Here is a 16,484-nt window from a genome sequence, read left to right on the forward strand (position 1 = left end):
TCAATTCTTTCCTTACTAGACCTTTTTGCTTAATGTGAAAATGTTCATTACTCCCTCCTTGAAGCTCTATTCTTTGTCATTAGTAACTCCTTATGCTATTGTTCTTTTCCCGTGTTTCTATTTATTTTCTGTTTTCTTTGGGGGCTCTTTTCTAAATTCATTGTCTAAATGTAGACGTTCCCATGGTTCCATTCTTGACCTTAATCTATAACATGATCTAATCCGTTCCTCTGATTTCATCTGTCATCTGTATGCTTATGACCTTTCTGCAAAGCTTTAGATTCATATATTCAAAGAGCAGCTACCTCTTCACCTGTATACCTCATAGCCATTTCAAATCCACTCAGTCATTCAAAGTAGAAACCTGTAGTTAATTGTAAATCCCTCAGCACCATCTACTTCACTTCCTATATCTAATGAGGCACCAAGCCATGACTGTTTTACCTCCTGAATCTTACTGTTACCTTTTCTCCAGCCATGCTTTTCCCATACTAGTTCAGGCCCTCAACATCTTTTCTAGAGTTTTGCTACTCAAAGTGTGGTTTGTGGCCAGCATTATAAACATCACTTGGGAGCTTGTTAGAAAAAAGAATCTCAGGCCTCACTGCAGACCTACTGAATCAGAATCTGCATTTTAACAAGATGCTTAGGTGATTTGTACTCACAATAAATTTTGAGAAGCATTGTTCTAGAATATTGCCACAACCTCTAACTACTCTCCTTGCCATCAGTTTTGTCTCCCCAGATCTACCCTCAGTTTAACCACTAGAGTGTTTCATCTAAAGTGTACGTCTTTTCATGTCATTCCCCTGCTTAAAAGTCCTTATTTCTCTATTTTCTAAGGATAAAAATCTAAGCTTCATAGCTCTCTACCCTCTTGTCCCTATCTCCTTCTCCAGGCTTATTCCCTGCTACTTCCTCCTATGATTTATGTGGGTCAGAATCTACAAACTACTTATGGTTTCCAGAAACCATTACCCCATTTCTTGTCTCTGTGCCCTTCATGCTGCCATTTTGCCTAGAATGTCTTCATGTCCCTCTTCTCTTGACCAACTCCTACTCATTTCACTTCTTTCAAGCCTTTTCACTTCCTTCAAGGCTTATATTCTGTGCTTCCTTAACCTGAATATCTAATTATCTCTCCCTGTGTCTTTATCTCCCACTAGAATGTAAGGTCTTTGAGGGAAGGGACTTCATCTAACTCATCTGTATTTCCAGTACTAGAGATAGAAACTGGCACAGAGTAGGCCTACCTCAATAGAGATTAGTTTAATATATGAATCAGTGAACTATTAACCTTTATTTATTGAGTGCTAACCCTGTGTTTGTACTATTAAGTTTTCTGCTTAATGTGATTCAACATGTCCCCAAAAGTTACATAGAGATCTGTATTTTTATCTAGGATTTTAAAGAACGTTGATTTAGGCAAGTGTAGAAATAGAAGTGGTAGGGCTTCTGAAAGTCGTAGATGTTTGGAGAAATGACAGACTCCCACTTGTTAGGGTATTTTTCCCATCGCTACGCTGAGGGTGATCTGAAATAAGTGACTTCTAGTTTGTGGCATTAGGTAAATTGGAACTGAGAAGTGTGTCAGCCATGAGAAATGTGTGCACTTTGGTCACTTCTGAAAGGAGGGTCATTTTAGCACTCTGAAGTTTCAAGGTTATTAGATTGAGAGAAGGATTTTGGTGAAATTTTTATCTGGCTGGGGAGGCGAGTGCTGATCATCAGCATAATTTAATCCAGTCTTTGAAGTCATTTTATACTAGCCTCTGAAGATGAAGCTCAAAGAACAGATTTTCAACCCTGCCTTGACTATTTCATTTTGATAACAGTAAACATTTGAGGATTAAAAAAATAGCTGGAGAATTTAAAGTAGCAAATGAGAATTGCAAAGAACAGCTACAGCAGAAGCCCATATTATAAGTGAGCAAGCGGTAAGACAAAAACAGCTTAACCTGTGCCACTTTAACTATATTCACTCTTCACCCATTTTCTCCCTTCTTTCTGTCTCTGCCTTCTTTTCTGTCTGCTATGGTTTATATATGTTTCTACTATATCTAATCTCTTTCCCTTTTTCTTCATCATTCTTACTGCTCTCTTCATGTCCCTCATTCAGTCCAGATCTTATTAGCACAGGAATGGCTACCATAACAATATGGAAATAAAATATGTATGTATTTTTAATTTACTGTATTTGTTTTGTTTATTTTACTAATTTCTAGCCCCATTATTGCACTTAGATGTCTCACCTTCACCTGTAACTCAGCATATCTAAAACTGAATTAATAATCTTCCCTAAAACCACCTTAAATTTACCAAGTTTTCTTTCTTTGCCAGTAGTACCACTATTTATTAGTCACCCACACTTGAATCCTTGAGGGCATCTTTGACTAAATTTCCCTATCTCCTATCCGTCCACAGTCTTATCAGGTCTTTTTAGAACTGTTTCTTCTTCCTTTATCCTTCCATTGCATTTTCACTACCATCATCTCACAGTTTAATGCTGTAACCACCTTCTGGAAGGCTTTACTTATACCTCATTGTTATTCTCTCACTACCTAGTAGCAAGATTTCAACCCAGGATCAATTCCACAGTCCACTTGTTCTACTTTTACATTCAGAACACTGAGTGATGCTATGGAGAATTATATAAGGCTAGAGACTGGGTGCCTCTACAGAGTCTTAGTATCCAATCTCTGTGGCCTTTTAGTCCTACTTAATACTTTTCCTTTTCCTTCACTTTCCTTTCAGCAGTGATTTTTAAGCCTACACCACTCTCCAGGACTCTCTTCTACTGTTCAACACTCCCCCTCCTCACAACATTCAGGCAAGCTTATTCCTTATTTCATCAAGAAAAATGTGGCCATCAAATGTGCATACCAAGTATCTTGCCTTAACCAAATAATCCCTTAACCTTGAGTTTCCCTTTAACTACTACACTTTCCCCTTCTCTTCTTTGCCAGGTTTTTTTTGGTTGTGTTGTTGTTTTTGTTTTCAAATATACTCTTAACTGTCTTTACTGATATTCACTCCTCAACTCATTACCATTTGTTGACACACATTCCCCCAGCCCTCCACACCACCACTGTACCGTTCCACTGAAACTGTCCCTCACGGGGTTATTGTGACTTCTAAATTTCTGAATCCAATGGCCATCTTTACTCCATTCACTAAACTTTCCTCCTTTGACATCAGTCTCTCCTGTTCATCCTTACAACTTTGTCCTTTACTTCTTGATTTTTCATGGTCCCCCTCCTCCTCTACCATCTAGTTTAAAGAGTGGTGCTCTCCAGGGTTTTTATCATTATGTTGGTGTTGCTATGCCCACCCATACATTATCCTCAGGACATCTCACCCACTCTGATTGTCTTAACTAACCCCCATCCCCTGACTTCTCCAAAATTAACCTATCTTCTGCCTTTCAAATTCCCATATCTAACTGCCTATTGGACACCTTTACATGAAAATCTCACAGATATATCAGACTCTGTGTGTCCAAATTCAAACTCACCAATGCTTATTCTCCCACCTCCTAAAATAGTGCTTCCTTATGAAGTTCCAATTTCAGTTAGGATCACCACCCACTCAGTCACCAAACTATGCTGAGAGGTATTTTAGACTTCTCTAGATTCCTCCTTCTCCCTTATCTCCCACATTCACTCAGTCATTAAATTTTGTCTGTTTTAATGGTAAGTATTTCACCAATATCCCTGCTTCTCTCTACCCCTACTGTGACCTTTCTAGCCCATGCCCTCCTCATCTCTTGCCTTATGTAACTGTGGTCTCCTTACTTCCAGGCTTGCTCCTCTTAAAATTACCCTCCATATTGCAGTTAGAGGAGAGATTTCTCTAAAACACACAGCTGACCATGTTACTTACTACTTAAACCACTTCAAGGTTTCCCAGCCCACAGAATAAAAATCTAGGCTCCTTAGCATAATATAAAAGTCTCTTTGATGTGATATACTTTTGCCTCTCCCATCTCATCCCCTTATATTTTATTCTGCAACAATTCCAAATTTTAACTAGTTACTGTAAACACTTCTGTGTTCTTTTCATGCTATTTCCTCTGCCTACAGTACTCTTCTCAACTCTTTTAACCGTTAACTATTTTTCATTTTTCCAAGTTTAACTAAGGCATCATCTCTTCCAGTAGCCCTCTTCAGGCTCCCATATTGTACTAAGTGCCTCTGCTTCATTGAATTCCCATACCTCTTAAGCATACTTGTCTTACCTTTTACCAAATGAGATTGAAATCCTCTGTTCATGTGTCTGTTTCTCACTTGGATTTGTGAGCAACCTGCCCAATTTATTAATCTTGTACCTCTAGCATCTAGCATGATGCTTGGTGCCACAGAGGTGTTTAGTGTTCGTTGAACAGATTATTTGAATTCAGCACATCATGCTCATTTCTGTCTCTTCCATACCTGATATTGTTTTCATCCCCTGGAATTCCCTAACTGCTTTCCTTACAATTCAAATCCTTCTTTTCCTCCAAAGTCCATCACAACTTCCCTCGCTTCTCTAGCTCTTGATATTCTCCCCTTCCTCTGATTTTTCATAGGTATTACTGTTCATTGACAGTTGCATTAATTATAGTCCCTTAACTGAATTGGCCCCCTTGAGACAAGGGATTGTATTTTATTCTGCAATATCCTTCTCAGTGCTTTATATGGGAATGAGTATATGGTTTTTCTCAATATTTGATAATTGTTTATTGAAAGGCAGTGTTGTGTAGTGGGATAAACATAGATTTGGAGAAATGTTTGAAGTCAGTTGCCCAGTTGCACCTCAGATTCCTCAGGTATAAAATGAAAATAAGACTACTTCACAGGATTGAAAGAGGATGAAATGAAGCAGTATATACAGTACCCATCACAGAATAGGTCATCAACAAATGTTAGTTTTCTTGAAATATTTTGTTTTCCTGCCATAATTTAAAAACATGTAAACTGGACATTTTCTGTTTTTCTTCATAAGCTAAATGCCACATTAAGTTGCATTTTTGCTTGCATGTAGCTCTCAGTTGATTTTCCCCATTTAAGATACTAGATCAATGGTTCTCATTCTTGACTACATACTAGAATCATGCAGGCAGCTTTTAGAAATCCCAATGCACAGGCCATCGCTAAAATCAATTAAATTAGAATCCCTGGGACCCACACATTAGTGTTTTGTTTTCTCTTTTTTAACTCCCCAAGAGGTTATGATATAGAGCCAAGATTGAGAACCAAAATGTTAGACTATAAAGATATGCAGTTCCTCAATCTATCCTTTGAAAACAAAGACCTTAGTCCAGGGAGTTATGAGATACGGCTGTGATTAGGAGAAAAGTGGGCTCCACAAGTGTTAGCTTATGGATGATTCTGAAAGTTACAGGTTGCAAAGAAGCTTGAGTTTCTGGGTGAAGTCAGAAACGGAATCCTAGCAGGGCTGAGGGGAGCAAAGTTTGACAGGCCCAAGGAGCAGACTCAGATAGGAGAATGGACAGTGTAAGGAGCATAGTAGAGGCAGGTTTCAGTAGGATCAGACCAGGAATTTTGATCTTGGGGCCAATAAATAGACTTCATGTCTTCACAGAAAGGGTTTACACCATTTTTATATATTATTTTCTGAGATGTCTATATCCTAGAAAAAGATAAAGAATATCAGTGTGTGAAAAAGACAAAGGCTAAGGTAATAGAAAGCAGACCATAGTTCCAGAACTGCCTCTGGATCTTTCATATGTGACCTGCAGCTGCTCTAAACTACTATATTGCCTATATTATAATCTTCTGGTATAACTTGTGAAGAAACCAAGGAGGAACTGAGGAGAACATTATATACAATATACTCTATAAGCACTAAACAAATATGTAAAACCTCTGAAATATAATCTGAGTTTATAATCATACTGAAGATCATTGACTTGATAATCTAGGCAGTGGTGCTCAACAGTGTCTGCACAGAAAAATCATCTAGAGTGCTTTCAAAAAGTAAGAAAGCCTGGTTCTACCCCTAGAGATTCTGATTAAATTTGTCTTATGTGGAGCTGTAACATGAATATTTTTAGAGTTCTCCACAAGGTTCCAATGTGTAACTAACCTTAAGAACCACTAGTCTAGAGGAAACCAGGATTCCTGCTTATCTTGCATAACTTGGGTGCCCTCAAAATACATGGTATTGGCCAAGTGAATATGAGCCTTAATTTTCCCACCTGTGAAATAAGGTTAGTAATAATTTCCTGAAAAGGGTTGTTATGAGCATGCAGAGTCCTGGATTTAGTCCTCAGCTTTGCAGGAAGTCCAGAGTCTTCAGAGGTGATCAGCCTCAAATCAGGGACTCCGCAAACCAAAAACAAAATTGGAAGATGCAGAAAAATAACCAAGGAACTGGAAAGGTATTCCCTTAGTGGTTTTCTCCACACATCCTCTGACAATAACTAGCTGGGGTACTGTTAAAATACACAATCCCTGTCCCAGTGAATCATATTCTCCAGAGGAGGGGGTCTAGGGATCTGTATTTTAAACTCACACTCCAGGTGATTCTTTTTTTTTTTTAACATCTTTATTGGAGTGTAATTGCTTTGCAATGGTGTCTTAGTTTCTGCTTTATAACAAAGTGAATCAGTTATACATATACTTATGTTCCCATATCTCTTCCCTCTTGCATCTCCCTCCCTCCCACCCTCCCTATCCCACCCCTCCAGGCGGTCACAAAGCACCAAGCTGATCTCCCTGTGCTATGCGACTGCTTCCCACTAGCTATCTACCTTACGTTTGGTAGTGTATATATGTCCATGCCTCTCTCTCGCTTTGTCACAGATCACCCTTCCACCTCCCCATATCCTCAAGTCCGTACTCTAGTAGGTCTGTGTCTTTATTCCTGTCTTACCCCTAGGTTCTTCCTGACATTTTTTTCTTAAATTCCATATATATGTGTTAGCATATGGTATTTGTCTTTCTCTTTCTGACTTACTTCACTCTGTATGACAGACTCTAGGTCTATCCACCTCATTACAAATAGCTCAATTTCATTTCTTTTTATGGCTGAATAATATTCCATTGTATATAAGTGCCACATCTTCTTTATCCATTCATCCAATGATGGGCACTTAGGTTGTTTCCATCTCCGGGCTATTGTAAATAGAGCTACAATGAACATTTTGGTACATGACTCTTTTTGAATTATGGTTTTCTCAGGGTATATGCCCAGTACTGGGATTGCTGGGTCATATGGTAGTTCTATTTGTAGTATTTTAAGGAACCTCCATACTGTTCTCAAATATAATACAAATATTATATATATTAATATATATTATTGTATCTGTCTTCTCATCTTGCTTATCTTACTGTGTTTGGGGTCTCCTTTTTGCAGGCTGCAGGTTCGTAATTACCATTGTTTTTGGTGTCTGTCCCCAGTGGCTAAGATTGGTTCAGTGGGTTGTGTTGGCTTCCTGGTGGAGGGGACTAGTGCCTGTGTTCTGGTGGATGAGGCTGGATCTTGTCTCTCTGGTGGGCAGGTCCACGTCTGGTGGTGTGTTTTGGGGTGTCTGTGGACTTATTATGATTTTAGGCAGCCTCTCTGCTAATGGGTGGGGTTGTGTTCCTGTTTTGCTAGTTGTTTGGCATAGGGTGTCCAGCACTGTAGCTTGCTGGTCATTGAGTGAAGCTGGGTGCTGGCATTGAGATGGAGATCTCTGGGAGATTTTTGCCGTTTGATATTATATGGAGTTGGGAGGTCTCTTGTTGACCAGTTTCCTGAAGTTGGCTCTCCCGCCTCAGAGGCACAGCACTGACTCCTTGCTGCAGCACCAAGAGCCTTTCATCCACACGGTCACTGGCTCAGTCGTTGTTTTTCAAAGAATGCTGCTACACCATGGTGGCTTGGTCCAGGAATCCTTCTAGCTGCAGCCATGACTGTGCTGGAATCAGCCTTCCTCAAGAACAGCCTCACGGCTGCTAGTGGGAGGCCTTCCTCTCGAGACCTCCAGGTGATTCTTGCCAGAGAAGGCTGGGAAACATTGTAGTTTAATACACTGTCATTCTGGTATTGATTTATGGTAGGAGGAGAAATATATATTTCCAGTTCTGAGGTTTTTTAAAAAAATATCTATCATCTAGGGTATCCTCTTTTTTGTATCAGTAATATGGGAAACCAAATTATAATCAGAAGTGACTTGGCAAGCACAAAATCAGAGCACAGGAAGAGAGGATAGTTTTGAAGAATTATTTATTTAGACTTTGACATAACTGGCTGAGCTCTCCTGGGCCCACCACAGAGTATATGTCAATAGTGAACGTAGTCCTCATGTTCTTTAAAGTCAATTTCTTTCTTTCTACTTGACAATAATCTCCTGTTTCTGTGAATAATCTTTGCTTAGACAAGGCCAATACACTTAGTAATAATTAATTTAGTGGCCTTTAAATGATTAAGTTGCTGTTTGATTTAAAAGAAGATGGTCTTCCCTGACCCTAAAAATCTCTGCAGCCATCAGTTTATTGCCTCTTCCTTAGGGTGGGATTGTTTTTATATTTAGCTTATGAAATTTATTAATTTGCTTCTTCAGACCAAAGAGAAAGTGGAAGGTGATAAGATTAAGAAAATAAAACTTAATCTGTCACCTGCTTCCTGTTCTACCTATGAATCAGAATAGAGAGGTAGCTAGTATATCTATTCTATAGTTCTTGACTCTTATGAAGTGGTAACTAGCAGTTTTGTTTTAGAATTTTGCTTTCAGAATTTATCCTGAGAGTGGGGCTCACTGAACCTCTCTCATTTCTAAAATCTGTCTGTAGAAATAACTTTTGGTAAAGTAATGCACTACAGTGATTTCAGGTAAGAGAGTAAGAATTTTCTTTTATTTGTTTTTAATATTTTGGGATGTTTCAAGTTTTAGTTGGGTAGAAAGAGAATTAGGGGCAAACAAAAAAGAGGTTGGTTGAGGGATTAAGAGGCAAAGATTGATTGGGCATGCTAGATTTGAAGTGTCTGTTGTACTTTCATGTAGCAACAATAAACAGGCAGATAGCAGTTTCTTAGGAAAGAGGCCAAGGCTAGAGAGGCAGTGTGGTGTAGTGTGAAAAATTTTGGACTTTAAATTAAGAGACATGGGCTCTGAGAGGCTATCTTTGTTACTAATGCTGTGTGACTTTGACCAAGTCATTTGACCTCTCTGGGCCTTAGCTTTAAATTGGGAAGGCTCAAGTAGATGATCTCTAGTAAATTCCTGTCCAGTTATGTGATTCGAAGTGTATTCCTATTGACCTTATTAACTTGAACTCTCTGTTTTTTCAGCATTTAGTATGAAAACCTATGTTTGTCATATTTGTAATATCACCTTTACATCTTTAGAAATGTTCCGGTCCCATATGCAAGGAAGTGAACATCAAATTAAGTAAGTATTTCTTGCCAAAATGCTCCTGTGATACCAAAGACCAGGGCTTCTGTCAAGTACCTTTGCATGTACTTTACAAACTTTCTAGGCATTTATTTCCCTAAGAGTTGATCCTGGGTATGGTTGGTGATACTTGTAACATATTGTATGTTAGTTCCATCTCCCAGGGAGTTCTCTAGCCATGATAGTAACTGACAGAGCTGGCTAACTGGCACTCCTCCTGACCAGACAGCATTGTCCTTCTTTGGAAAGATGCTAAAGGATCATTCTCAGGCTAACCATATAAATTCAAATAATCCCTGTAATCCCTGGAAGGTTGGCTAGTTCCAGAGATTCAGTGATCCAGTCATCATCCTTCCAATGAGGTATAGTGGTTAAGAAAGAAGGTCTTGTTGTTAGACAGAACTGAATTGGAATACCAGATCTATCTTTCTGCCACATATGTAACTTTGGACAGCTCTGACATAAAGTGGTTATAATGAAATATAAAAATATGTGCAAGGTGCCTGACTGGCACATAGTAGGAGCTCAATACACATTTATTCCAATCTGTTTTGTTATTTTAAGGAGGAGAGGATTGAGTGGACAATTGGGGATCGGATAAGTCAGGTAGTGGGACAGTGGGGCACTTAACTATTGTATATTTTTTGTTGTTGCTTTTAAAATCAAAGCATACTATTTCGGTTACATTATTTTAGTGGAAAATATTTATATTATTGAGTCTGAATACTAAGTAGCTAAGTTGTCTCACTGACCAAATTAACCTTCATTTAGACTCTTTTTTTTTTTAACATCTTTATTGGGGTATAATTGCTTTACAATGGTGTGTTAGTTTCTGCTTTATAACAAAGTGAATCAGTCATACATAAACATATGTTCCCATATGTCTTCCCTCTTGCGTCTCCCTCCCTCCCACCCTCCCTATCCCACCCCTCCAGGCTGTCACAAAGCACCAAGCCAATATCCCTGTGCCATGCGGCTGCTTCCCACTAGCTATCTACCTTACTACGTTTGTTAGTGTGTATATGTCCATGACTCTCTCTCGCCCTGTCACAGCTCACCCTTCCCCCTCCCCATAACCTCAAGTCCGTTCTCAGGGTTCCAGAATAAATAGCTGTCACATTTATAGATCTGTACAGGGAACTAATAATCAAAAATTTTTTAAAGCAATGTGACATTCAGATCAGACCATCTTTAGGGCATTAAATATTATTGGTCCTTTCCCACACATCCCAACATGCCTTATATTTTTAAGTACTATAGCAGTGTCAAATATGTCTGCTTCTTTGTACCCATATTTCCATTCATCCCAGGCCTGAAAATTTTTTTATGTGTAAAACATTGTGAGGTGCTTAGGAGATATCTGACTATCCCTGCTGCTTCTCTTTGACATACAAAAAGTCACAATTTTTAGCTTTTATATTGAGGTAGGTTTTAAAATTTTGTTTGGGCCTCTGTTGTATTTGTTTTTTCAAACTAATATTTTTGAAAGCAAAGCAAACATTCCAAATAAAATAAGCTAGTAACAAGAACTTTCTACTGTCTTGTTTGCAGAGAATCCATTGTTACCAATCTAGTGAAGAATCCGAAGAAGCCACCAGACTCTTACCAAGATGAAAGTGCAGATTACATCAAAGTACAGAAAACCAGAGGACCAGAACCAAAGACTTATTTCAGAAAGATGGAAGAGACTTCTTTGGAAGCCTGCAGGTACAGAGAAGCAGTTGATTCCAGATCCAGACATAGAATGTTTGAACAAATACTCCCATGTGAGACTTTCTGGACATACCCAGGACCATACAATATTTCACAAACAGTGGAAAACCAGTTACCTCATTGCTTACCAGCTCACTCAAAGAACACATATGACTCTTTCCAAGATGAACTGGAAGATTATATCAAAGTGCAGAAAGCCAGAGGACTAGATCCAAAGACTTGTTTCAGAAAGATAAGCAAGAGCTCTGTGGAAACCCATGGGTACAGAGAAGTTGATTCTGGACCCAGATCAAGAATGTGTGAGCAAAGATTTTCATTTGAGACTTCTCAGAACTCCCAGCGACCATACGGTACTTCACCAGTGGGAAGCCAATTACATCACTCGTTACCAGCTCATTCAAAGAGGTCATATGACTCTTTCCAAGATGAACTTGAGGATTATATCAAAGTGCAGAAAGCCAGAGGACTAGAGCCAAAGACTTGTTTCAGAAATATAAGCAAGAGCTCTGTGGAAACCCATAAATACAGAGAAATGGTTGATTCCAGACCCAGACATAGAATGTTTGAGCAGAGGCTCCCATTTGAGACTTTCCAGAATTACCCAGTATCATATAGTATTTCACAGGCAGCGGAAAAGCAGTTACCTCATTGCTTACCAACTCATGACAGCAAACAGAGATTAGACTCTATGACCTACTGTCAACCCACCAGAGACTATTTCCCAGAAAAACCAGTACCCCTGAGCCTTAGTCAACAGGAAAATAATTCTGGCCCATACAGTGTAGAATCTGAAGTTTACAAGCACCTCTCCTTAGAAAACAATACCAGTGACCATGAAGCAAGTCATACACGGAAACATCAGAAGAGAAGGCACCTGGAGGAAGGTGAAGAAAAGCCAGAGAAGGAGCAGTCGAAGCATAAAAGGAAAAAGAGTTATGGGGATACAGATCTAGACAAGGACAAGAGCATCCAGAAAAGGAAAAGAGAGGGAGATAAAGTCAGTTCAGGAAAGCTTAAGCATCGAAAAAAGAAAAAAAGACATGGTGTTCCCTCTGAGAAGGAAGAACATAAGCACAAGAAAGAGAAAAAGAAATCTGTTGAAGAAAAGACAGAAGAGGAAATGCTTTGGGATGAGTCTATTCTTGGATTTTGAACTTTTAGCTTTGTTTACCCAATGAGAAATCGGTTAAGAATAGGGGAATTTAGACAAAGACAGGAACATCCAATGAAGAAAAGGAGAGGTGAATACAGTCAATGTCAGTTCAAGAAAGCTTAGTTTTTTGTGTGTAAAAATTGAAATTGAATTGAAAGAAAAGACAAGCCTAAACCTAGTCTCTGAGAAAGAAGAACCTAAGAAGAACCTAAGAACATAAGAGAAAAGGAAGCCTGTTGAAGAAAAGACAAAGGTGTCAGTGCTTTAGGATGAGTCTTCTCTTGGATTTTGAACTTTTCAGTTTTGTTCACTTAGGTTGAATTGAAGAAATAAGTTGAAGAGTTTGGTTTTGTTAAATTCATGTTATTGAATTTTCCTAAGTGGACAGTTACTTTAACTGCTAACAAAAGCCAAGTGAAATAAGAGTATTCAATATGCCTTTTCCTCAAGTTATTTTTCCTCATTTATTAAATTGAAAGAAAAATTACATGTTTCCTATGTATAAAGTAATTTCCCTTAATGAGGCTGTCTCTGCTTCTACAAATTGCTGTGATAGTGAATTACTTACCTGTGGGAGATAATTTATTTTAAATGAATCACCAGGCATTACAGAATCCATCCCTTCTTTGGGTTTGTGTTAGTGTTGGTGGTATTTTATTGTTGTTATTGTGTGTTTGTTTATGTTTCTTGGTTTTCTCCAAGGAAAACATGTGAAGCGATTTAGACTGATTTTTTGTTTGTTTGTTAAATCTAATTTGCAGTGTATTTTTGTATTTTCTATTTCTGCAAGTGGAAAATGAAACAGTCTATAGTAAACTAAGATGATATATGGTTTTAAAGAGCTCTAAAAAAGTACTGATAAAAATCAGTCTATATTCTGGAAATGTTTATATTATATTAAAGTGTTTTAATTTCTACATATTGTTTTATGTAAATGATCATTTCCCAGCTGGATATTATCTTACTTTGGGAGTGAGAGGGGAAATAATTAAACAGTTTGCACCTCTGGGGAGATCACACTATAAAGTTTTAATAGTTTCATTTATCCTACATCTAGCTTAGGAAAAGCTGATATTCAGAGTTGAGCTCAGTTTTAAGTTAGAAAAATATGACCAGCTAAATACTTGAAACTGAAAAAGGAAGAATTTATAAGTGGGAGAGGACTGTGAGGAGGGGGCATTACCTTTATTTATTTATTTATTTAAAATTTATTTATTTATTATTTATTTTTGACTGCATTGGGTCTTCGTTGCTGCGTGCGGCTTTCTCTAGTTGTGGCGAGTGGGGGCTACTCTTTGTTGCAGTGTGCAGGCTTCTCCTTGCGGTGGCTTCTCTTGTTGCAGAGCACAGGCTCTAAGCCTGTGGGCTTCAGTAGTTGTGGCACGTGGGCTCAGTAGTTGTGGCTCATGGGCTCTAGAGTGCAGGCTCAGTAGTTGTGGCGCATGGGCTTAGTTGCTCCACGGCATGTGGGATCTTCCTGGACCAGGGCTCGAACCCGTGTCCCCTGCATTGGCAGGCAGATTCTTAACCACTGTACTGCTAGGGAAGCCCAGGCATTACCTTTAACTTGTTTCATCTTGATTATGCTTTTTACTCTGGTGCTCCTTTTTTTTATGTTTTATGATAAACACCTCCTGTAAGCATTTGAGCATCATCATGGTATAGTATAAAGAGTCGTAGCCTGGGAATCTAAATCCCAGGATTCTGGTCTCAGTTGTACCATCAAGTTGCTGTGTGACCTTGTAGAAATACCATCAAAATCCAAACATGGAGTCATTAGGAATAGGAAAAATAGGCTATAGTATTCCCTTGATGTGTTAATCCTATCAAAAAGCAAATAAATTTAGATGGTGATTTATCTGCACTTAGGCAAGGCATTTAATGGTTGTTTTTTATTGAGATTTGAATAAAATGGTAAATATTAACTGAAGCATGATATGATTGTTGGGCTCATACCTGGTTGAATGAATAGTCCAAAGGGGAGTTCGATGGTCCTCAAATTAACTTTTCTTCCAGAATACTGTTGGTATAACATTATTGGTGTTACAATATCACTTCCCCTCTTTTTAAAAAGCCCATCTGGTGTACTGGTGAAAGGAGAGGGGAAAGAAGAACCAGAGTAGAGCAAATAGAGTGTTAATTGGCCACAAAAATGGCAAATTCTCTTTTCTGAACATGTAAAAAAAAAGTAGCATTTTTTTCCACAGGAAGTACAAGATGAGTTCAATTGAATTGTAAGCATTTTTAGAATTGGTAAATTCTTTTGCAGAAGTCCATTTTGCGTTTAAAGCTGTAGGGTAGGAATTCAAACTATATATCGTAAGAATATTCACTAAGATACCAAATTACGATGATCTTTCCAAAATAAATAGATGAATTATTTATTAAAATTAGCTGCACACATCAAAAATTAAAATTTTAGTCAATACTGGGTAAATCATTTAAATTGGTGGTGTGGCAAGTTGGGGGAGGGATAAGGGTGTTGTGTTGAACTGCTTTCTTGGAGAAGTTATCAGTGACCTCTAGTAAATGGTTTAAAAAATTTTTAGGACAAAACCCTTTTTTTTGGCAAAAATGGGCTTTATCTTAACCCCACCATAAAATAAATTTTCTGTTAACCAGAAAGTATTATTTTCTGCTTGAATCTGGGGACAAGGACTTGGATCCAACTTTAGCACATTTGCTTTGCTTCCAACTTCTGCCTCTGAGCACTTGAAGGTCAGAGTATGTCAAGATATTTAAATATATATGCAAGGGGCTTCCCTGGTGGCGCAGTGGTTGAGAGTCCGCCTGCCGATGCAGCAGACATGGGTTCGTGCCCCAGTCCGGGAAGATCCCACATGCTGCGGAGCGGCTGGGCCCGTGAGCCATGGCCGCTGAGCCTGCGCGTCTGGAGCCTGTGCTCCACAACGGGAGAGGCCACAACAGTGAGAGGCCCGCATACCGCAAAAAAAAAAAAAAAAAAAAAAAAAAAAAAAATATATATATATATATATATATATATATATATATATATATATATATATATATATATATACAGGGATCCAAAATGATCTCCACTTCTGGAGTTGAGTACTGAATCTAGCAAGATGAATTTAAGAGCGTAAATATCAAATCCACATTTAGCTATGGAAGACAATACAAAAACATGTTTGAGGAGACATAGTTTTTAAGATATTACGTGGTAGTGGGGGCAAAAAAAGATACTACATGTGAAAACAATGTTGGGATTTTTATTACATGCTTGTTTTGAAAGACTAATAGGCATATATATATATATATATATATATATATAATCACATAGATCTAAGGCAAGTTATCGAAGTCAGTATTCAGACAAGTAAATTAATAGCACTTAGCTTCATAGGTATATCCTCATTTGAATAGAAGGTAGAGGGAAGCAAATTTTGGCTGAATTTAGAAAATAATTTTCAATAATTGGAGCTATGGAGAAAAATGGAATTGGCTGCTTGGTTTATATGCATGCATTGAACAAATAATAAGAGGTGACTGTTAGCACTGAGCCCGGAAGGAATCTGAGAAAAAAATGAAGAACATAAGTTCTGTTCCACAAACAGCTCACATTCTAACAGAGAAAATGGACCAATAAATAGGAAACTGCAATATAAATTTGATAAAAGCTACAATAGGAGTGATGAAGGATGCTGTGGGTAGCAAGGGTAATAAGCTTAATGGGATGGTAAGTGGGTATTCAGGAAAGGCTTCCCAAAGGAAATGACATCTAAGCAGACCTTTTCCTCTCAAAGACTTACTTCTTTGATATACCCACTTAGCTATCTAACAGGTACTTCAAACTTAATTTATCCAAATAGAGTGCCTGCTTCTGCCATTACCAATCATTCATCTCCCAGTTTCCCCCATTTCTATAAAACCTTCATTCAGTTGCTCAAGCCAAAAACCATTTTTGAGCACCTCTTCACTCCTGCATTAGACCATAAGCAATTCCCCTTGATCATATCACCAAAATATCTCTTGTAATGTCCAATTCTCATCTTCACTGTTACCAGTCTCATCTGGGACATCATTATTTCTTGATCAAACTGAGAAAATAGGTTTGTGAGCAACTGAAACATTGAAAGAAGTCATTACAGGCTCTGAATTACAGGTGAGTGGAAAAAAATGCATAGAATCAGCAAGAGATCAAAAAGTGCTCAGGTGAACTAAGCCCTTGAGGACTTCAGAACTATCCAGCATATAGTTTACTCCAGAAGAACA

General features: G+C 38.2%; 1 protein-coding gene across 7 annotated transcripts in view; it reads left to right on the forward strand.

The window, feature by feature from the left end:
- Window positions 1-13,165, forward strand: part of ZMAT1 (zinc finger matrin-type 1) — a 156,149-nt gene extending 142,984 nt beyond the window's left edge. For 6 of the 7 annotated variants that reach the window (XM_073799108.1, XM_019941791.2, XM_073799105.1 and 3 more), the window contains 2 exons: window positions 9,280-9,379; window positions 10,934-13,165. In XM_073799108.1, the coding sequence (XP_073655209.1) occupies window positions 9,280-9,379; window positions 10,934-12,248 (1,415 nt within the window). In that variant the 3' untranslated portion in view covers window positions 12,249-13,165. The remainder of the gene's footprint in view (window positions 1-9,279; window positions 9,380-10,933) is intronic. The other variant, XM_073799107.1, reaches the window with a different exon arrangement.
- Window positions 13,166-16,484: the final 3,319 nt, after the last annotated feature.

Source organism: Tursiops truncatus, chromosome X (assembly GCF_011762595.2).
Source record: "Tursiops truncatus isolate mTurTru1 chromosome X, mTurTru1.mat.Y, whole genome shotgun sequence".
Classification (NCBI taxonomy): Eukaryota; Metazoa; Chordata; class Mammalia; order Artiodactyla; family Delphinidae; genus Tursiops; species Tursiops truncatus.